Raw genomic sequence first — 22,273 nt, forward strand, 5'->3', positions numbered from 1 at the left:
AATCATGTGATTTTAATGTTCTTTGACCTAATAATATGAACATGTCATAGTTGTTTTGGAAATGTATTGCAAGTTGTAATTTTTAGGTTTGAATTTACAGTTTGGAAATTCTAAATTTGCATACCTTAATGTAGAGATAAATTTGTAGTTTGTGAACTCTAAATTTAGAGTTTGCAATTTGCAAATTCTGAATTCATAGTTTACATCTTTGATTGTTAAAATATATATCCGTCCCTCTATTGAGTTAGAACTTAGAAAGACTGAAAACAAATAATTGTTGGCAATCTCACAAGCTTGAGGAGAGGTATTAATAAGCATATCTACTTAAAAGTGAACAATGCCACTAGTCCTAATTTTTCTCTTGGAATAGCCCTAGGAGTATTGGCAAATGTTTAATAGGTATCAACACTTAACATGGCATGTTGAGGCTTATAGAAAATACAATGAATGTGCAAATATAATACACACAATTGCATCATGAGAGCATTCAAACCAAGGGTATATGTCTTTGGCTCTTTGTACCTTGGTACATCCATGCAAGATTAAAGTTAAAGTAGACCAATACGACTATTTTTTTGTCACTCAATTTGGACATCTAAGTAAGAAAATTATCCATAAGACCTTATCTTTGCATAAGCTTGCCTCTATTTTAATCCCTAGTAAGATTTTTATTATGTGCAAGAAATTAGCAACTTCCAAAGTTGCAAAAATACCTAGAGGTTTACTATAAAATCAATTAAAGAAACATGTGCTAACATGAGCATTGTCGATTGAGTTTTAAAAAAAAGATATTCCATAAAAAAACATTCATTCAAGTATAACTCCATTGAGTGTTGCTCGGATAATCCGCTCAAGGGTTACTGCTCATAATATGTATGCACCCTATTAAAACTAGCATCATGTGCCAGTCACTACCCTGGGGCACCAACTCAATATGTAATATGTTACTAATGTCGTCTAAAATTTAGGCTATGGGGGAGCAGGGTCTATATAAAATATGCAAAATTATAAATATTCAAGGGAAAAATATGAAAATCTCAAGTCCCCCCTCCCACAAATGATAAGAAATATACCTTGAAAAATATGCAAGATTTGAAGATTTGTACATATCTTTAATAATATGTGAGACCCAAGGGGGGGTCTTTTGGACGAGGGGGGAGTAAAACAAAAAATACACTAAAATATGAAAGCCATCCTCCTTTCAAAATCATGTAACTTTTTCATGTGTTATCCAAATTTAATGGTGCAAAGACATATTTAAAGCTCTTTTAGTGTAGAACACAACCATGCTAATTCAACAAATTTTTTACTCATGTCATATTGTTAAATTGATCTCATACTCAAGATTTTGATAGATGTTCTTACTAAAGGGAGTTGGTGCCCCAGGGTCAGTACATTATGCTATCTAGATTGGTCTTCTAACAAGCACAGTCTGATAACTAGCATCGGATGTTTCCAAGTATTGGTTGCTAAGTACCATGGTTTGATAACTTGATGATGGTAACTAGCATAGTCTAATAACATGCATGGTTTGATCTACATTATGCTAACTAGTAGGGTTTGATGACTAGCATTTGATGCTTCCAAGTAGATGCTAGTTAATTGCATGGTTTGATAACTAGCATGGCCCATTAACTATATAATGCTAACTAGTAGGGTATGATAACTAACATTTGATCCTTCTAAGCAAATGCTGCTAAGTAGCCTGGTTTGTGTCTGATAACGAGCATGGTTTGACCTAGTTTATGCTGATTAGTATGATGGTTGAACCTAGATTATGATAACTATCACGGTCTTATAATAAGCATGGTTGGACCTAGATTGCGCTAGCTAGCACGTTATTATAACAAGGATGGTTGGACCTATATTATGCTAACTAGCACGGTGTAATAACAAGTAGGTCTGCTAAATAGCATGTTGACATAGTAAGCATTGTCTGATAACTAGCATGGTCAGATACTAAGCACAATCTGACATTTTGTAGGTTGAGTTCTTCCATAGGTTCAAAGAAAGACATCTAGACTCCAATATTGTTCTGAGATCGTTTGAGATAATGAAGCATTGTTTGTAAGGAGATTGGGAGACAGATACACATGCTGATGTGAGTACCATGTGCATATGATCTTTCTAAAGGATGCGTTGAACCACATGGAGTCTCTTACATTTGGGCTCCATGGAGTAGGATGCACATGCACATGCATCAGTTGTGCCACACATGATGGCACAAGCACTGGCTGCTTGGGTTCAAGTCACACTTTCAAAGGTAGCACACATCAATGGGAGTCAATGGTTTTCCCAAAGGAGACTGATGCAACTTTTCATATTAGGAAGTGTCTCATGGGAGAGTGCAAAAAATGTGGTCCAAAGAAGTTGAAAAAGTGCTTCTTGGAGTTTTAAAAGGGGGGCAAGACCTTGTCTGTAAAGATATTTGAATATGTGCAGTTAATAGATAAGCATGGAAACAAGAAAAAGAGAAAAGATCTTTTGGACAAAGACATGCCATGCTTGGAGTTTCTTTAGGTCTTGAAGACCAAGCTCAAGGTCTTCATCACACATAACTATGTAGCCTGATGGCAAGTAGAACAATTCTGACGTGGAGGGTATATTGTAGGGCCTTGAAGTGGACACTAATGGTCGTGCACCTACACATCAAGATCCTTAACCTAGAATCTTAGGATCCTGACATGGAGAGTATAGTGTAGGGTCCTGAAGTGGAGATTGGGGGTCTTGCACCTATACATCCAGCTCCTTAACCTACTATGGTATGACCTCTCCCATTCTCCATCTTTTTGCCTGTGAAGCCTTTTCTTTTGGTACAGGGAAAGCATAATCGTCGAGAAAGCATTATCGGGAAGCTCCAAAATCATTCTCGCTCTAAAGTTATATACAGGAATTGCATACATCAATTTCTTGATGATGTGGTTGTTTCAATTGATGATTTTGTAGAGAATTATGCATTCAAGAAGCAAAATGAGATCTAGTCCATGCACTGGCATTCAAGTTAGATAACAATTTTTGTACACGTAACGTACTATTGCTAGGCAGATGAAGTAAACAAAACGATCCATTTCTTCATATTAGATGAGAGTGTGCATGACACATTGTTCGTCCAACATTGCTTTATGTTGCCTTGTGATTGGCTATGAAAACAGGGTGTTGCTCCAAAAAGACATTGGGTTTGGTCAGATGGTGCGGGCTCATAGTTTAAGGTTGCTAGGCCGTTCTATTTTGTTGCAAGATATGCCAAACTGATAGGGATGGAGATGAGCTGGCTCTTTTTTGGATCAGGGCATGGCAAGGGAGAGCATAATGGTGCTAGAGCCATGGTAAAAAGAACATTGAAACATGAGCAATTAAAGCCCAGTGGTCCCATCTTGAAGTGTGCAGCTGGTCTAGTTACTTTTCTACAAGACTTCTTCTCAGAGAGAAATGTAGCATATACTTCAAAAGAAAGGGAATGCAGTCGTGTGTTTTGGGAGATTAAATTGGGAGATGTAAACAGAGAGGTGAAGTGGAATTGTGAGAGTATTTCAAAGTCTCACTTCTTGCATGCATTTTGTGGTCACAGCCTAGCGGTTCCAACTGCCCTGGCAGCAAGATCATTGGCATGCTTTTGTGAAGCATGCATGCATTCACAATGGAACCGTTGCATTAATAAGGCCCATGTGCAGCCATGGGTTTATCTCACTATGGTACCACTACCTAATGATGCTGAGGTCAATGCAGATGAGGTGAATGTATATGACAATGTCACATATGAATGCCACTATGATGTGTTAAGTAGCACTTTGTGTGTTGATGACACTTTTGTAGTAAATCCAAATGTAACAACCAATGCTGAGGTTTTTATCTTATCAAGTGCATTGCAGTCAAGGCAAAGGTAGAGAAGGGGTACATTGATGAATGGAAGAATGTGATCGATAAAGGTTCCTATGTTGTGAAAGGGCCGTACTACAAGCAACTGGAATCCTACTCCCACAAACTAGATAACAAGCAGCCCCTTGTCCACAGACTTTCAAATCTTGTATGTTGCATCAAGATACCCATGGAGCATATGCCAAAAAGAAGGCAAATGTACACAATCATCGCAGAAAGTTACGAAGCAATCTATAATAGCATGCCCTTTGGGATTTGATATGACCTTGTTAGTGTTGAAACTGCCTTATTTGTGAGTTATCTACTCAGCAAGGTGCTAACTTAGCAATGTTTCTTTTATGTTAATCTTCTGCAACAATATGCTAGTGATCCGTATGACAGTGTTAAAGTTAACAATGCATGACCGTGTTAGAAGTATTCTAGTTAACAATGTGTGACAATGTTTGATGTGTGCTAGTTTACAATGTTATCAAACGTAAACCCTAGTGTATGATAGTCTTAGATGTGCTAGTTAATAGTCTGAACTGTTTGATGTATGCTAGTCAACAACGCTACATGTGCTAGTTAATAGTGCTAACATACTTAAATGATTCTTTTATGTTAGTTTTCTTTAACAATATCTTAATGACCACAAAGAAGATCTCCATAACTACAGAGTGTATGACAGTCTTGGATGTGCTACTTAACAGTCTGACACTATTTGATGTAAGTAGCGTTACATGTGCTAGTTAACAGTACTAAACAGACTTAAATGATTCTTTTATATTAATTTTCTTTAATAATATCTTAATGACCAAAAGTAGATCTCCACAACTACAAATCAATATTACATGTTAACAGGGTGCTAATTAATAGTTCTGGCAATTGAACACGTGTGACAGATAAAGACTTGTCACAATTTGTCAATATATGGCCCTTGAGGAAGCAATGTCAGTATCCTTATCAATATGGTCGTTGCTCCTAAAGGGGACCCCTTGAGGATCATATTGAAAAAACAAATTTATCTCTAGAGTCTTTTCTAGAGATATATGTTTGTCAATATGGCCCTCGAGGGGTCCCCTTTAGGGGAAGGGCCATATTGACCACCGTTTATCTCTAGAAAGGAGGACATTTTTTATCTTTGTTCTAGTCCTCTAGATATTGGAGCCTTGCTTACAAGTAATGGTTTTGTGGAAGTTGAAAAATGTTGAAAACTAATTTTTAATAGAAAAGCATGCATATGTGCTCACAGATAAAACACTACATTTCCTTGTTTGAACATGCAACAAAATGGCTGATCAAAAATGTTAATAGTATTACAAGTATTGGATGAATAGTGTGATGAACTCTACAAGACTTGTCACCCTCAAAAATATTTTCTATTACAAGTATTGGATGAACATTGTGATAAAGTCCACATCCCTGCGAGTGATCATAAGAAAATTCAGACCACTTGGTCTCTTGCTTGACTCATCAAAGGAACTTTCACTTTCCAGTTACCTTTTTTTTCACCATGTGAAATACACTAAGGCTCTTTGGATCCAACTTTGTGTTTATTCGATTTTCAACTGAATACACTTGTTTGCAATCTGTAAGCAGCCAACCCCAAAGCCAATTTACAATCCTATCACTCAAGAACCCATTGATTTGTGATACTGGTAGGTCTGCACTCTTTGGAATGATTACCCAATAGTGACCCGGATTCTTGAAACACTTGTAAGTTGAATCATCAACTATCAAAGTGTTGAACTCGTTAGACACTTTGTTCTCGTGCTAGAAATAGCTAGACACTTGTAAAAAACTTGCTCGTCTATTCTAGGTTCTGTGTCTGATCCCTCCACTGGCTAAGAATATGGCCTCTTAATTTGGATGCTTGATGTGGAAATGCTGCCTCTACTAGGGGCTTGACTTTCTCTCCCCATGCACAACTCTAGATGTAAATCATGATATTATCCAAGCACCATTGCAAGAACGCAATTGCATCCTTTCAAATCCATACACGCTCATGCCTATTGAGTTGTACCTCTGTCATCCAAGCTGTGTACCTTAAAAGCAGGGCACTTGTCCTTACACAACACAACAACACACCACTCAAATCTAGTAATATAGCTCTATGATCAGGGAAGGTGGCACTCATAATATCTCTTCCATTTCTTCTTCGAGTGACCTTGGTATTTCCTATCGTGGCCTCTGTATTTCCTCTGCAAGCTTAGGAGACAACAGTGTGGATAACGGTTCATCACATATTATGATGGGTATGTGTATATGTTGAAGCCAATTATGAGGCAGGGTTGCTTTGAAGTATGCCAAACACAATATTTGAGGTACCCAAACAATATACATTAAACCCCCTGCTGACCAGTCAACTGCAATACATAGAAATGGAGGCAACCACATAACTTGACTATAACTAGTAGGAACAAAGCATCCTGCAAACAAAGTTTACCAACCTTGTTTAACAAACTTGATCTATGGATCTGATTAAATAAAATACAATATACTTAAGCACAAAAACAAAATTTTGGAAGTCATGCATAAAAAGAAAAGGGAGATTTTTCATTTATATCCGCTTTACAATAACACAAAATTGGAACTCATACATGAAAAGGGAGATCTTTTACTACATATGCGGTCTACAAAATAGAGTTCAAGCTCGTTGTGGTTACATCATGAGGTGGGGATCTATCCAAATTGAAGAGCTAGCTGGGAGCAAAAAGAATTTAGTTATCATGAAAGAAACAATAGGCCTCATAGTTTCTTACATGCACAAGGTTTGGGGGATTTGGGGTTCATGCTGGTTGTTGCACTTGCTGTGCAATTTGCTTTCTTTGTAGGAGACTCAAGTGATCATGACCCTTCTTCCTCGATAACCTTTTTAGCAGGTGACCCAAGGGAGAGTCATCTTGGAATCCATGTCGATAATATCCTCTGGCACATATCCTGCAGCTGTGAGATCTTTCACGAGGTTATCAACCATTTTAGCCTTAGTCACTTCGTTGCCACCAACATCACTTGCACTTGTCAGGATTTCACACTTAGTGACTTTTGGAGCACTTGCTTGGCCCAAATATTGCTCGGAAACATTAAAAATAGAAGGGCCAACATCAGAGGATTTTCTCTTCAATAAGATAACGTAAGCCCTACCAGAGGGACGTTATCATCAACATCCTCAAATTTTTGTTCCACCCCACCCTCCACAATGCGAATATCAATCTATTTAACTGCAATATCAACTAGGGCGTCGAGGTATGACACATCAAGCAGGTCTTCAAATTCATCCTCGCTTGTGCCTATTGTGTCCGCTTCAAAATCCAGACACTTGTGAAGGCTAGGTATACCTTGTTTAGATGCACAGAAGGTATCCTCTGATTTCTCTCTCTCCTCCACACCCTGACTTCTCTTTCCCACCCTAGCTTGTTCATGATGCAATTTACCTTCTACACTCCCTCTTGTGCCATGCTTCTCAGCCTACAATGATTCTGCAACATTGCTTTGTGTTGACATACTTGTCCATGGAGAAAAAGCATCGGGGACAGATTTACCATGTGCAATCAACATACAAAGGGTTAGTTAGCAAAATAGGATGTTACTTGAAAAAAATTAGCATACTACTATAACAATAACAAACTTAGCATACTATATGTAACTAGCATGGAAGAAATAAATCAATAAAGAGTGTTTGGTCGTCATAAATTGGCCAATGTAGCTCGAATTTGTGGTCTCTTGTTCCAAACTAGCATACTATAGTGCTAGCTAGTATACCATGAGTCTAGTTAGCATGAATGTAGCAATACATGATGGGGTGCTAATTACATGCTAAATAGCATTGTAGTATGCTAACTTGCATACTATAGCAAAATTAGCATGCTAAATACCACTGCAGTATGCTAACTAGCACAAATCTAATTAGCATAGAGAAAATAAGGATGAAGCTACTTAGCATTCTATATTTCTAAGAGTGCTAACTAGCATCAGTGCACTACACTACTAGTTAGTATGTAGTTAATCATGCTAATAAAAAGACTATAATGCAAGTTAGCATACTATAGTGCTAATTAGCTATGTGTTATAATGATGCTCGTTAAGCAGGCATGGAGTGCCATGTGTTATTGGTCAGTGCTAGTTAGCATACTATAGTGCTGATTAGCATGCAATTAATAATGCCAATTATACTACTACAATGCTAGTTAGCATACTAGCAATGCTAGTTAACATGCTAGAATGCTAGTTAACATGGTACAATGCTAGTTGGCATTCGATACTATAGGGTAACATCCTATAGCGCTATTAACATACTAACAAGTGCTAGTTAGCATACAATGTTAACAAAAGTAAACTACATTGCTAGTTAGCAATGTAGCTATGCATAATGAGCTGCTAGTTAGCATAATCTAGAGCTAGGTATCATAGAAGAGTCATAGCAATGAAACTAGTTACCATACAATATTTGTAAGAGTTCTAGGTAAGTTAGCAATGTCATCTAGTAAGCATGCTAGAAATAGGTAACTTCTCATATTCAAACCATGTAGTACAAAGATGGAGCACCCAGATCATAGCATATCAGATTGATAGTGTGGCATTTGATACTATAGGGTAGCATACTATGGCGCTATTAGCATACTAACAAGTGCTAGTTAGCATACAATGTTAACAAAAGTAAACTACATTACTAGTTAGCAATGTAGCTGTGCATAATGAGCTACCACTTAGCATTATCTAGAGCTAGGTATCATAGAAGACTCATAGCAATGAAACTAGTTACCATACAATATTTATAAGAGTTCTAGGTAAGTTAGCACAGTAAAGGTCAAGATGGAGCAACCTGATCATAGCATATCAGATAGCTAGTCTGGTGTTTACAATTACTCACCATCGTTTGGTGTTTTAAAAACACTTTGATTGCCATTGTTAAACCACTTAGAGGTTATCGTTTGCCCGCAACTTGAAACCTTGCATCAATCCCTAGTGAGCAAGAAGTCGCAAAGCATAGAAAGTGATACATATGCCTACAAGGCAACATGACCATGGCAACATGCTGATCAACCTCAAGTGACAGGCCACAACCATCACATCCGCTGTGGTGCAACCATTTTGTTACAGCTGCCACAAATTCTTTCTGCACAGGGCTTGCCTCCTACAGATGTTGCAACTGTGCCCATAGCCAAATTATATAGGGAGGTGCCGATGCATGGGTCTGATGATTGTACCTTCCTCTCCATCTACAACATCAGCTGCAACTGATGTTCATGTTTCTTGACTTCTCTTTCCTTCAACTCCACATCAATCTATAAAAAAAGGAGACAACAATATTAATTGCCTCTAATTCATGTTGTGCAATTATTTGCGAAACAACAACTTCATTGTCTTGAAACTGAAAGCTATTGCAGAGTAACCTCGAATTGGATAAGGAAGGCATGTGCCATGCACAAACTACAACATTTGCATGATTTCACTTTGTACGTGCATGTGATTTCATGATTACGATTTCTAATTTCAAAGCCAAAATATATTCTTCTTCAAGTGCTAGCTAGATATCCTATTTGATAACATGCTCATACTTAGGAAGGACTTTGCATGAATGACTAAGAACACTGACTCAAATATGTTTGGCCTTGTGATAGTCAAACATGTCAAGCTTCCAATAAGTTGTCTAACTAATAAGGATCTAAAGCAAGAGAATTGTCATGAGATGACAATTCGATATTGAATTCTAGAGGAGTTGGGAGTGGCTTGCAGTCATGTAGGTGAAATTGCTTAACTTTCTAAGTATATTTGACCTATGTGAGTATAATACGTGTGTTATTTCTCCATACTTATATCCCAGCAAAATAATGGAGTTCTTCCATATCCTTCATGTGAAAATTTGATGTGTAGAGCTAACTTCTTTGTGTAAAGAGATGGAGCTGAGTTTGATGGTTGGGAAAAAGACCGAGCTAGTGATTGTGAATACTTGTATTCCATGCAAGTGTTGCTTTTATACACCGTAAATTGATTTCTATTGTCTGCAAAATTCTTTTCCTTTCGTTTGACGACATACTATGTAAGTTGTGTCGCATAGATTTCCTCATTCAAGTTTCTATTGGAGGAAAGATATCCTTAACATCCATTTAATGGATAGGCCAGTGAAGCAAGGGCAATGAATGTTTTGACTATCGCCATCTTTGCAACTAGTGCAAAAGGTCTCTTCATACTTTTGTTCCATATTCATGTGCAAATGTCCTGTGAACTAATTTGGGATTTGTTCTTATCAATTTCTTTAACTAGCTTTGTCAATCCATTTCCAACCAACCTATAGGCTCTTTCTATTTAGGACGATTGGTCAAGATTTGTGTCTAATTCTTGATAAGAGCATTGTTTCCCTGATCCATTCCTTGTTGCCAATTTAGAACATGTGTTTCTTCTTAGTCTGATGTTGCTCCTTCTCATTTCATTACTTTGGCCATGAGTGAAAATTTGCTTTTGTAGGTTCATCGTTTAGGTTCCTTCCAATCATGAAATAATGGTTGGAAATTGGTAGTGGAACTCCTTGGCATATCAATGATAACCATTGTGGCTGTTGTATTAACTATATCTGGACCTTTTCTTTGCCTTTCCTCTATATCTTGAGTCCCATGCCCATGTCATCAAGGACTGAAAGCATCCAACTTGTCCAAATCTCAAAGTGTAGAGAGCTAGAATTGTTAAAGCTGGCCAATTGGAAGATCAAAAGGCCAAAATAACCTTGAAGGCCAACAAGCAAGCAGTTACAAACATAGAATCTCAATCCTATTTTAGGCCAATACATGTCACAAAATGCCACCTCAAGAAGAAAGTAGCAAAGAATGGTAGAGGGTGCATCCTACCACAACCGGGGTTGTAATGCCAAGGGAGGACAATGAGTTGTATATCGAGAGATGAATCCATGCCTTGGGACCTCAATCTTTCGAGAGGCCCCAAATGCTCTAGTTTGAGCAAGGCCTGGAAAGTGCTCTACTTTCAATAGGGAACGAAGTATTCCACTTAGTCAAACTTTGTGTGTGTGTGTGTGTGTGTGTGTAGAGAGAGAGAGAGAGAGAGAGAGAGAGAGAGAGAGCTTTTTAAAAGTGTTTGGATTACCAAAGTGGGCCTATGAGACTAAAAGAAAGTGATTTAATGAGTTGAGAGGTGGGGCCACTAAGCAGCAGGCATCAACACCTAGAACAAATACAATCAAAGTGGGCCTATGAGACTAAAAGAAAGTGATACAATGAGTTGAGAGGTGGGGCCACTAAGCAGGCATCAACACCCAGAACAAATACAATAGAAACTCTATAATCCTGATCATAATGGCATCAGTACATAAAGAGAAAAACTCTCTAAGCACATGAAGTGGAAGCCAACAAGAGAATCAACGCTAGGAAGGCAACATCGATGTGTGAGGTTGCTATCATGGCAAAATCATGGTGATAGAGCACTGGTGACCATCGACATGTGCAACCCACTATAGTCTCCTAGCTATAGCACTGTGGCAAACAAGTACCACAACTAGTGGGTCACGTGTTTGGTCTAGTGGGTAGGAAGAAAGCTGATGAGTTTGGCGTGTCTTTGACTCTAGATCGAGGGGTCCTCACAGGTGCCACTTCCCTGAGTCCTACTAGGTTAGTGCTGTCTAGCAGGAAGAACTGAGTGATCATGCTCTGGCTGTGTGTCATGATCTCCCCTACGTGCCTTGAGCAACTACCCCCTGTGTAGTACATCCCCATGAATGAAAACTGCCAAGCATCTCTGGTTTGAGTAGGAGTAGGGATTCAAAACCATCTCTGAAAAGGCAATGATACCAACCTTTGATTTTGTAGTACACAGAGCATCTGAAAGCAAAATGCTCCTGTGACTCGATCTCAAGAAATCGCATAAGTTGTAAATGCGATCCTCTTTGGGTATGCCCTCTGCCCAACCACTCTCAATACGTAGATGGTGTGATGAGACCGAAACTGCCTGATGGAATCCTTACGAAGTGGGGGAGGTGGATCCATGTGTATTCTGGTGGGTCGACGAAGCCCTCTGCTGAAATTTGTAGTCTAGAAGCTCAGCTTCATAGGGAGCTCACGAGGTGCCAACCAAGTCTTCACTATGTGTAACTATAGTAGATCCTCTCGAATGACTGATATGTGAGCGAGATAGAGGAACTGCAACACTATACTAGTAGGGAGGTAGCCTAACAATGTGAAGTCTCTCAAACCATCTGCAAGTACGTAGATAGTAGATACCAACGTCTTTGGTCACCCTTTGTTGCAAGTGCCATGGAAGATGATAAAGTCAACCAAGGAAGCCTACCTCGCCCTATGGTGCAAGATCCATACTGCCTAATGCGGAAGAGATATGTGATGACCTGCAATGCTGCATTGAGTTGTACTGGGGATGTCCCGAACGCAACCAAAACTATCTGATGTGGGACAGAAATATTACTGCAGATCATCTGTGAAAGCATGAGAACTTGAAGCCTCTCAATTCGAGCCCACTCTATCTCCAATAGATCACAAGGGCTGCCACTGTGTCATTTCATGCTTTCTTCGATGATTTTGCTGACTAGGTTTTGTTTAGTTAGCTTTGTTGACTTGACCTCTGGATTTATCCATCTAATCTTGCTACGCTCCTTGACTTCATTATGTGCACTTCGCTTTGCCCGCCATGAACCAATTTGTACCACATTTTGTTTACTTTGCTCATCCAATCGCTTTGTTAATGGTTCTAGTCATGTGAGTACAATTAGTTCATGTTATTTTTGACTGTGAGTGCTTCATTCACAACTATATGTTATATGTTCAACCAACATCGAAGGGCTTTGAGGGATTCATTCATTTGACCTTCATGTGCTATTACATTGCTTTGACGTAGTACTCTAGGTTTGCATACTCATTACACGCATCCCAAAAAGTCTTGGACGGCAGTATCTACATAGACTCATTCCCTTGCTCTTTGTGTAGGTCATGGATCTGAAAATAGGACTTGGGTTGTAGAAGGTCGAGGATCTATTAGAATCACATATGATAAGAGACTTCTTTAGTGGGTTGAACATTTGCCAAAAGTAATTGCTTGAATATCTATTGACGTCATAGAAGTTTGAGGATCTATTAGAATCACATAGTGAGTTGAACATTTGCCAAAAGTAATTGCTTGAATATCTATTAACCAAGGTTTTTACGACAAAAGGACGTTTCTAATTCCTTTTTAGAAATCTCAGCTTGTAATTCTTTCTTTTTGTATGTTTTATTTTTCCCTCCACTCACACACACATGGCCAATTGTGAGGGGCCAATAGCCCGTGGCATTCAAAAGGGTTTGAACATGGGCAAGCGGCCTAGTGAACATCCAAACTACCTTAGTTGTTGTTGCTCTGCTTCTCAACTTGTATTTCTTGGCCTTTCTTCTTTCGTGATATCAAATACAAGAATATTTTAGAGAATTACTTGTTCACATGATTTTGATGTACAATTACTTTGCTTTTGTGGCTTTTTTTTGAAAGACCTTCAAAATTTGTAGCTAAAAAATTTGCAAATTCTCAAGAAAGACCTTCAAAATGGAAAATATATTCTATGGGATGATTTCATCCCTTTTTTGGATAATTGTATTGGCAATTTAGTTTATTAGGCAACTCTTGGGCATTGGAGGGGACTACTTTTTTTGGTTTCTTTTGGTACTCAACACACCCAACGAGGGGCACCCGCCTTGGCTGTGCTTGCAAGTAGGATTCGGACGTAGGTAGGCAGCCCTACCGCAGCGAGGCAGGAGGAGGGCACTACTCATGGGTCGTATTCCATTAGGTTGAGAGAGATGCTAAGGAGGCAGATGGATTTGGACTTAGATTTTGGCAAATGTAGCACAAGGTTTCAAACTGTAAGAGTGGAGATTTGATTTGAATTTTGGAAGATATTGGGATCGTTGGATGGCAATCAGATAAACGATCATCAGAATGGCAAGTGTATCCACCGGAGAAGCTGCGTAAAGAGCGAGCTATGAAGGCCAGAAGACACAGAAAAACGGAGAAAAGAGAGAGACACAGACAGAGATAAACAGATTAGCTCCCAAAATTTGATTGTGAGATCGATCCAAGATAGAGCACAGAGAGCATGAAACCTCTCCGAAGAGCTCTCACAGAGCGTATCTTTTCCAGGTAATGGCTTCCCATCATCTTTCCCCCGCTTCTTCCCAACTCTGCAAATTCCTAGCAGTCTCATCGATCGTCCTCTTCTCCAGATGGTCTCGCAACGACAGCGCGCTTCCCCTTGAGCGCCCCTTGCTGCCATTCGCTTTGCCATCTCCTCTGCCGCCTTGCCCACCGGGTTAGATCGATGCTCCTCACATTGCACGCAATTTCCGTCGTCGTGTTTGAATCGCTGCAAAGCCGCATGTTTACTGTAGAATTGTATGGAAGATTAGTTCAAGCGGTGTTTACACTCCTTTTGTATTACGTTTTGTGATGTTCTGCCCACAAGAATTCCACGAAACCAAAATAACGTGGACACCTTGCACCTGCACCCACGGATGGAAACGTTTCCCCCACTCTTTCTGGCACAGGAACAGGGTTCGCTGAAGGACACATCTGTATTGGGGAGATAGATCTTGCTGAAATATCGACCTTCGAAGAGGTCTGGAGCACAACAGAACGTGGTATAAACAATCAAGGAGCAGCCGTCTTCAAGCCCATCAACATTCCTGCTGGTTATTTTTGCCTGGGATATTACAGTCAGCCAAATGGTGAGTCCCTAGATGGCTCGGTCCTCGTTGCCAAGGAAAATGGCAACAGCTCTACAACCAGCAGGTCAGCTGGAGAAGCTTCAAGGGAAGAAACGGTGTCTTCTACACGCGACTCTGCAGCAGCAATCGATGGCAGAACGGAGAAAGCTGCACTCGCAAGTCCTGTGGATTACGTGCTGGTTTGGAGCGGAAAAGGAAAGACTCTTCGTTCAGGCTTCTTCTGGCTGCCCTGTGCTCCAGATGGTTATAGAGCGACAGGTTACGTTGTCACAAACACAGCACCGAAACCGAGCACGAAGGAGTTGATGTGTGTACGCGCAGACCTCACCGAGCCTTGCAGGACCACGGACATAATTTGGTGCTCTGATAGCAAGTCTTACTTCAGTATTTGGAATCTTTACCCTGCTCTATCTGGAATAGATGCAAAGGGCATCTCTGTTGGCACGTTCTGCTGCCGTAACGCTCCGACTGCTGACGTTCCTGTTGTCTGTTTGAAGAACACAGCTTCAAATGTCAGTGCAATGCCTACTGTTGATCAAATTCATGCTTTGATGTGCAATTTCGGCCCAATTATTTTCTTCCATCCGGATGAGACATATTTTCCATCTTCTGTTTGTTGGCTCTTTGAGCAGGGTGCGTTGCTTCATAGGAAAGAACAGAACATGCCTCTCAAAGTCGTCTCTAATGGCTCTAATTTACCAAACGGCATGCTCAATGATGGTGAGTATTGGATTGATTTACCTAATGATGGGACTGCAGAGAGAGTAAAGAAAGGAGATTTGGCCAATGCCAAGGTCTATGTACATGTGAAACCCATGTTGGGTGGAACTTTTACGGACCTTGTAATATGGATCTATTACTCTTTCAATGGTCCATCCACTGCTAAGCTTGGGATGGTGGATGTGTCACTTGGCCGAATTGGGGAACATGTGTCAGACTGGGAACATGTTACACTCAGGGTAAGTAACTTTACTGGGAAGCTGAGAAAAGTGTATTTCGCACAGCATAGTGGTGGGTGTTGGGTGAAGGCATCTGAGCTGGAATACATTGATGGTAATAGAGTGGCTGTTTACTCCTCCAAACATGGCCACGCAAGCTACCCTCATCCAGGGCTTGTGCTCCAGGGGGACAAGAGACTGGGAGTGGGTATTAGGAATGAGACTGCCCGGAGTGACCACCAGTTGGACTGTGGAAAGAGATATGAGATAATATCAGCAGAGTATTTGCACATGAATGGCACCGATGGTGCCCCAGAGGAACCCCCGTGGCTGCACTTTGCATTTGAATGGGGTCCAAAGATACAGTATGATTCAAGAACAGAGCTTGAAAGGATTTTACATAAACTTCCTCAGAAATTAGGATCATCACTAAAATCAATTGTCAGCAAGTTCCCTCATGAGTTATTCGGTGAGCAAGGTCCCACTGGACCCAGACAGAAAAATTACTGGTTGGGTGATGAGAGGGTAAAATTTTGATAATGTTGCCTTCGTAAACCAAAACATAATACATTATAAGAGTTGCTCTGCTGCAACGTTGACATCTAATAAATCTATACTGCACATTTGATTCTTTTAACTTTTAGTTGTCACTTGATATCATCAGCATATATGATACCAACTAAAACGCGTGCCCCCTCAGTCTATCTAGGCCTCACTTTCTTAAGAATCAACTAAGGAGAAGGAGAATGGCATTTTTATACAATCCATGGCTGAAGTATAGATCTGTAGGAGGCAACACTGAAGCAGAACAAGAATGGCAAAAAAAAAAACTTGGGAGCTTCATGTAAAGGCTAAGTACACCGTAAACGTTTGTGAAAGGCTGGATTTTAGGAACTTCATTATAACTAGCCCGCCAAATAGATAGATTGACCTGGAACGTTTGTCCTGTTGCCTTTTGGGAGACTTGTCTGGGTGCTATTTGGTTGGGGGATGGAATGTGTGGGGTTCTACTTGAATTTAAGGGATTCCAAAAGGATGGGGCCAATAATTACCATGTAGCTTTCATGCTATCATATTTTCGTTGGAATTAGTTGAGAATGCTATAATGAATAGATAGGTAAGTTTGGTGGAAATATGTTGCGTTGTTCTGTTTAATAGATAGCGTTGTAATAGCTTCAATCAAAATTTTTAGATAGTTCCCATTATTTTTTCAACGAGTCATTATATCAATGAATCTTTGACTTCTTTGACATCCTATTGCATAAACACGACTTGTCATATGCTCCAAGTTTCAGTTAGCGTGGTTTGTTTCCGAGTTCACGTCCGACTTCAAAGGAATGCAATTAAGTTACTATGAATATGAAAAAGTTATCTATGAGATATCAAACTAGAAGTTCAGCTCATAAATTCATAATCTTGGCACTTACCTAGTCAATTTTGTGCTTTGGATTGCCTTTGAAATGTAAACACCGTTTGCAATTTTGTGAGAAAAACGGTCAAAGTGAGATAGTAAAACCTTTGAATGCATCGACACTTGGTGGTCACAACTAACATTAGGGGACCATCATCCTACAAAACATAGTCCAAGGCATGCATGTATACACTCACACAACACACATGCACGTGTGTGTACACATGAACAACACAACACACAGTTGTGTGGGCACATGCGTTCTTGAACTCCTAGATTGAACCACTACTTTAAGATATAATGAGGGTGAGGATACTCGTTCATTATAACCTTTAAGCAATTTGAAGTAATATAAAAACAATGGTTTCTTCAAGCCTTCAAAGATATTCTCTTACATGTAATATTACTTGTTTTTTAGATATTGCGTTATGATATTTTTACAAAGACATGGATGGCACTGTGGATAACTTGATCTACATATGCATTTGACCATACATCTACAAATATGATATTGTGAAACTTCCTTGGCTTAAAAATGCACTTCTAGCTCTTTCAACAACTGTAGACCGACTTTTTTCTCCAAAAAGTCTCTCTTACCATTTTTTATATATTGTTATTCAAAGGTTGAGAAGACCTTATACTTCTTATAGTAGGGTGGCCAGCTACGAGGGTCTCCCCCTCTACAAGAGGAACCCATGAAGCCACCATTGAACCGTCCTTTGAGACCGACAGTTTGTCCCAATTCTAGAGGGTACCACTAGCCTAACTAATCCCTTAGAAGCTCTTGCGCTAGCCACCTCCCCTCTTGTGCCTCCTACACTTTCCAACTCTCTAGGGGACCCTTCTCACCCTCAAACAACCTTTTATCAACAAGCACCCCCTACTCAGAGCACACCATTGCCAAACCTCCTTCATAACATATATTGACAATCTTCCTCTCAATATCCTACTATCAAACCCCGTCAAAATACAATCTTATTACTTTGTACTGAAAGGCTCCTCTTGCCAAACCTCCTTCATGATAGACTCTTAATATTTCTTCCTTTCAACCTCTTGCCATCCTCAACCTTTCCTTGCCAACCCCCTACACAACCTCTTCCCACCAAACCCCCTCCAATGTAACCCACCTTGGGCCTATTCACCACATTTCTCTAACTCCTTCGATTTCTTACTTGCACAATGGGGTTCCTCGGTCTTGTCCAAGTGAGTAGATCTTGATTGAGTTCTGTCGCCAAGACCTATGGGATTACACGACACTATGAAGGTCTTAGTTGTCTTTTTTTGGCCAGTGGGTAGCATGCACTACCTCGCATGTTCTCTACCTCTGGAGTAGAAATACATGCCTCGTTTTTGTTTGATTTTAAAATGAGGAATGAGGTGATGCATATGATTAGATAGTAGCTACTGCCTACACGTCATGCCCTTGGGATTGTGCTCAAGCACAAGGCCGTTTATGAGATCATACTTGTTTCATATATGCCATGAGGGTATAGGTTGTTGATCTCAACTTGTGTGGATTCAAATTTTTGTATAGCTAAGTCAAAAACAACACTTGGGCATGGCTCAATCATGATGACATGGGCCTACACTGTCGATTTGGAGACAACAATGCTTATTGCAAGTTGTCGCACAAGTCATTAGTCTCCCTCCTTGGCCATGACTTGGGACATGCACGATTTCCATGATCGTGTTTGACAGTAGCCTTAAAGTTTGACCCTTAGGTGAAGTTATAATGAGTCCTAATTGATAATCAATGACCATCTTGATGCTTTATGAGCATAATTCTAACTCACATATTTACGCATGTGGTACCATCTTTCCCCATACAACGTCCAACATCTAGTTTAAGATAGAACATATGTGTTTACATCTTAATATGCTAGACTTTGGAGAATTGGCATCCTTAATGTGTCATTGGGAAAAAAGGAAGCTTATTCTGGGGCCCTACAAGAAACACACAATTTCTTCTTTTTCTTTTGTCCAAATACGCAAAATAAATAAAATATATACAAGTCCTGTAAACATGTCAGAGGAAAGAGGAATCAAATATGAGACTGTTAACCTCATGTCAGAGGATGGAGGAATAAAGATATTCTTCTATACTCAACATGCATATCCCCCGAGCTTTTGCATTCAATACTCCTATAAGCCAATTCTTTCTCTAATCGATTTTGTAGCCATTTAGGTGATCCATTTAGCTTCTCTATCATAATGGCATAACTAGTCTCGACATATCCTTATTTTTCAAACTTTTCAAATCTTACCTCCATCATCTACACTTTGCTTTATGAAAAGGTGATGAGATTGCAAAGCAGTGGGACAACATTGCTTGAAAAATGCCAGCGTGCAATGACAACACTAACGTGGCAATTCAACAAGAGACTACACTACCATCTTCATATTGACTTAGTGGATGAATATGTGCCTTTGCCAAAATGACAGTACGTAATTGTCATGCAAGAGAGAACATGAGGAGAGACGGATTATAGCATATCAAATTATGGTGTGATGGAAGCATTTATCCAAAATGTCTACTTAGAAACTCTACTACTCCATTTTACAATCCAACAACATTGCTGAAGTTTGTGGGTGTGAAGTAAAGCTATGCATGGATATATCACAACCAATTTAAAGTTGCACACATGTATAAGTGTTTATATGGGCAAGAGGAAACCATGAAAATGCAACAGATAATCGAAAGCTTAAAAGATCATCTACAAAACAAAAATTGAAGACCATACAAAGACAAAGGAGAAGTTGCAGAAAGCAAGAACAAAAGCAACTCCATTGGGGGGAAGGGTTAGAAATAGAAAAATTTGCAACATTGCATACTTGAAAGTGGGCAGTGGAGGGTGTAAGTGCCAAGTTTAGGAAGCACGATACCTTTATTGTTCTTTATTTTGCTATTTTGAATGCATCACAAAGAAAATGTTCAAAATAATGTGTTAATGGCAATTGAGAAGAACTCTTATATCTTCTTAAGGAGAAAAGTTACCTGATTTACTTGAGTCAGAAGTGTTACCCTCTTGCTTGACTTCGTCGATTACGTTAATTTTTACAGTTGGTGCCTTCTTCTTTTCTGGACAACTATTTGCATAATGTCCCTCTTTGTGACAGTTGAAACAAGTTCCCTTCTTCAAGTCGGTCTTCTTTTCTTCTTTTGATTTGTCGCGATCCTTCGAAGATGTGGTCGATGATTGCGTAAAATGAGAATACGGTTTGAACTTAAACTTCTTGTCCCTCTTTTGAAAAGGAACAAAAGGTTTATTCTTTTCTCCATCCTTGGGTATCCCGTTCTTTCTTTCAAAATTTGTACAAGTGATATAGCTAAACTCAAGGAATGAGGATTAAACATGTTGATCTCGGCTTTTATGTAAAAAGGTGCAATAGAATGTAATTTGGGAGGTTGGGAACTTCCCAACCTCCCGAATCGTATTCTGTTGCACATTCTGCCTTGTGCTCATATTTTGCAAGTTTTGGATCTCTCTCTCTCTCTCTCCCCCCCCCCTTCATCCCAGCTTTCTTTCCTTCCATGGCCGGGAAGGGAAGAAAGCATCGGATGAAGGGAGAAAGAGAGAGAGTGATCCCAACGTTCCTATAGTCTTTATGTAGGCATCATGTTTTCAGGATAGCCCAATGTGTCTTCCACCCTATTGACAAAACATTTTGCATGCAATGAAATGCGCAAAAGAATGAAATTTTGGAGGTGTGGTAGTAGTATGAAACCAACCTCCCAAATCACATTCTTTTTATCACATTTCATTGCATGCAAAAGAATATACAATTTTGAGTCTCTCTCTCTCTCTCTCTCTCTCTCTCTCTCTCTCTATATATATATATATATATATATATATATATATGTATGTATATAAATGTACATGTAGAGATGCGTGAGAGGTGGATTACCTTTCTCTAAGCTGTCCATATTCTCCTTGTGCCTCTTGAGTTGCTTTCTTCAAGGGACTGGTAGTGGCTAAATAGGAATGGAGATGAGGACAGAGACTTGCAAGAGTAGAAAATTGCACAAGGTCAAAGGTAGGGTGTGGGGACGGGTGCATGCAGTGGATGAGGGGAAGTGGTCGGATGTCGAAGGTAGGCTGTAGGGAGGGGGGCACATGGATGAGGGAGGCATAGGGTATGTGAGGGCATAGGGCTCAAGGCACAGAGGCATTCAATGTAACACGTGAGCCACATACCCACATTAAATTTAACACATGCCACCACACATACTACCACACATGCTACCAATGGCTTCCTTCATTGCACGCATGTTTAATAGTTAGCAGCTAAATATAGTCATTGCTAATAAATATAGTTGTTTGCTCCACCCCGCATGTTCCAACGGGTACCACTTCAGTATCACCTCCTTCTCTACTCTGTGTGCTTCACCCCCACATCCTTCTCCACCTCCACCCCCTCTTCTTGTAGCTACAAATACCAGGAGGAGCTACCGTACTTGCTACTAGGACAATCAACAGTAGCCCTACCTACTATTAGCTCCTCTCTCTCTCTCTCTCTCTCTCTCTCTCTCTCTCTCTCTCTCTCTCTCTCTCTCTCTCACTCTCTCCATTAATTCCAGCTTTCTTTCCCTCCTATAGACCGTCAAAATTTTGGAGATGGAGGTGGAGGTGGTGGTGGTGGAGGATAGACTATACTTAGTAGGTATATGTTGCGATCTGATTATATTTGGCATAGACACCTTGGAGCACATGCCCAATAATTATGACCGTTGGTCGCACATTTAGGTGCACATATGCATTAAATGCAGTAGGTCACACATTTAGGCATACATGGTGCATTAAAGGCAGTTGGTTGCAAGTTTAGGCATACATGTGCATTAAATGCAGTAGGTGGCCTTGAGCCCTTTGCCCTTAACTGACTACACTAATCCATATATCTCATCTCTGTAACCTCATCCACATCCCTCATTCCCTGCTTCCATCCTACCTTCCCTGCAAACATTCACCCTACCCTTCCAGGCCCTACCTTTGTTTGTCGACATCCACCCTACCTTGAGAATGTCTCCTACATCGTCCGTCTACCCTACTCTCATCGTTTGTCGTCCGTCTACGGCCTTTGGCATCGGCCGTCCGTAAGATAACTAGAGAGGCACAAGGACACCATGGGCAGCTCAGGCATAGGTGAGCTAGATATCACACTTCTCTTACTTTACTGAGAGAGAGAGAGAGAGAGAGAGAGAGAGGGAGGGAGGGAGGGAGGGAGAGAGAGAGAGAGACACACACACACACACAGGGAGAGAGAGAGAGAGAGAGAGAGAGAGAGAGAGAGAGAGAGATCCAAAACTTGCAAAAATATGAGCATAAGATAAAATGTGCACCTTTTGACATATGTCTCCA

The 22,273-nt window shown here is 40.0% G+C and overlaps 1 protein-coding gene and 1 pseudogene across 3 annotated transcripts; both read left to right on the plus strand.

Annotated features, from left to right (window-relative positions):
* The first annotated feature begins 3,626 nt into the window (after positions 1–3,626).
* LOC147898055 (uncharacterized) lies at positions 3,627–4,135 on the plus strand (annotated as a pseudogene).
* A 9,530-nt stretch (positions 4,136–13,665) lies between these two features.
* On the plus strand, positions 13,666–16,112 carry LOC147898056 (hypothetical protein At1g04090-like). Of its 3 annotated transcripts, XM_087379099.1 has the most exons (4): positions 13,666–13,983; positions 14,067–14,152; positions 14,388–15,079; positions 15,200–16,112. In XM_087379099.1, the coding sequence occupies exons 1-4, from the start codon at positions 13,940–13,942 to the stop codon at positions 16,040–16,042; spliced, it is 1,665 nt and encodes a 554-aa protein (XP_087235225.1). In that variant the 5' UTR covers positions 13,666–13,939; the 3' UTR covers positions 16,043–16,112. The 3 variants fall into 3 exon arrangements, with proteins under 3 accessions (XP_087235225.1, XP_087235223.1, XP_087235224.1); XM_087379097.1 differs by having other exon boundaries at positions 14,388–16,112; XM_087379098.1 differs by having other exon boundaries at positions 14,394–16,112.
* The last annotated feature ends 6,161 nt before the right edge of the window (positions 16,113–22,273 follow it).

This window comes from Dipteris shenzhenensis, chromosome 9 (assembly GCF_047967505.1).
Source record: "Dipteris shenzhenensis isolate YYH24624 ecotype China chromosome 9, Dip_SZ_1.0, whole genome shotgun sequence".
Lineage (NCBI taxonomy): Eukaryota > Viridiplantae > Streptophyta > Polypodiopsida > Gleicheniales > Dipteridaceae > Dipteris > Dipteris shenzhenensis.

Bases quoted from the DNA above. Each gene is read 5' to 3' on its own strand.
- LOC147898056 (XM_087379097.1), top strand. From the start codon at position 13,940: ATGAAACCTCTCCGAAGAGCTCTCACAGAGCGTATCTTTTCCAG. The intron at 13,984-14,066 runs GTAATGGCTTCC...CCTCTTCTCCAG, and splicing joins ACAGAGCGTATCTTTTCCAG to ATGGTCTCGCAACGACAGCG. The intron at 14,153-14,387 runs GTTAGATCGATG...TTTCTGGCACAG, and splicing joins TCTGCCGCCTTGCCCACCGG to GAACAGGGTTCGCTGAAGGA.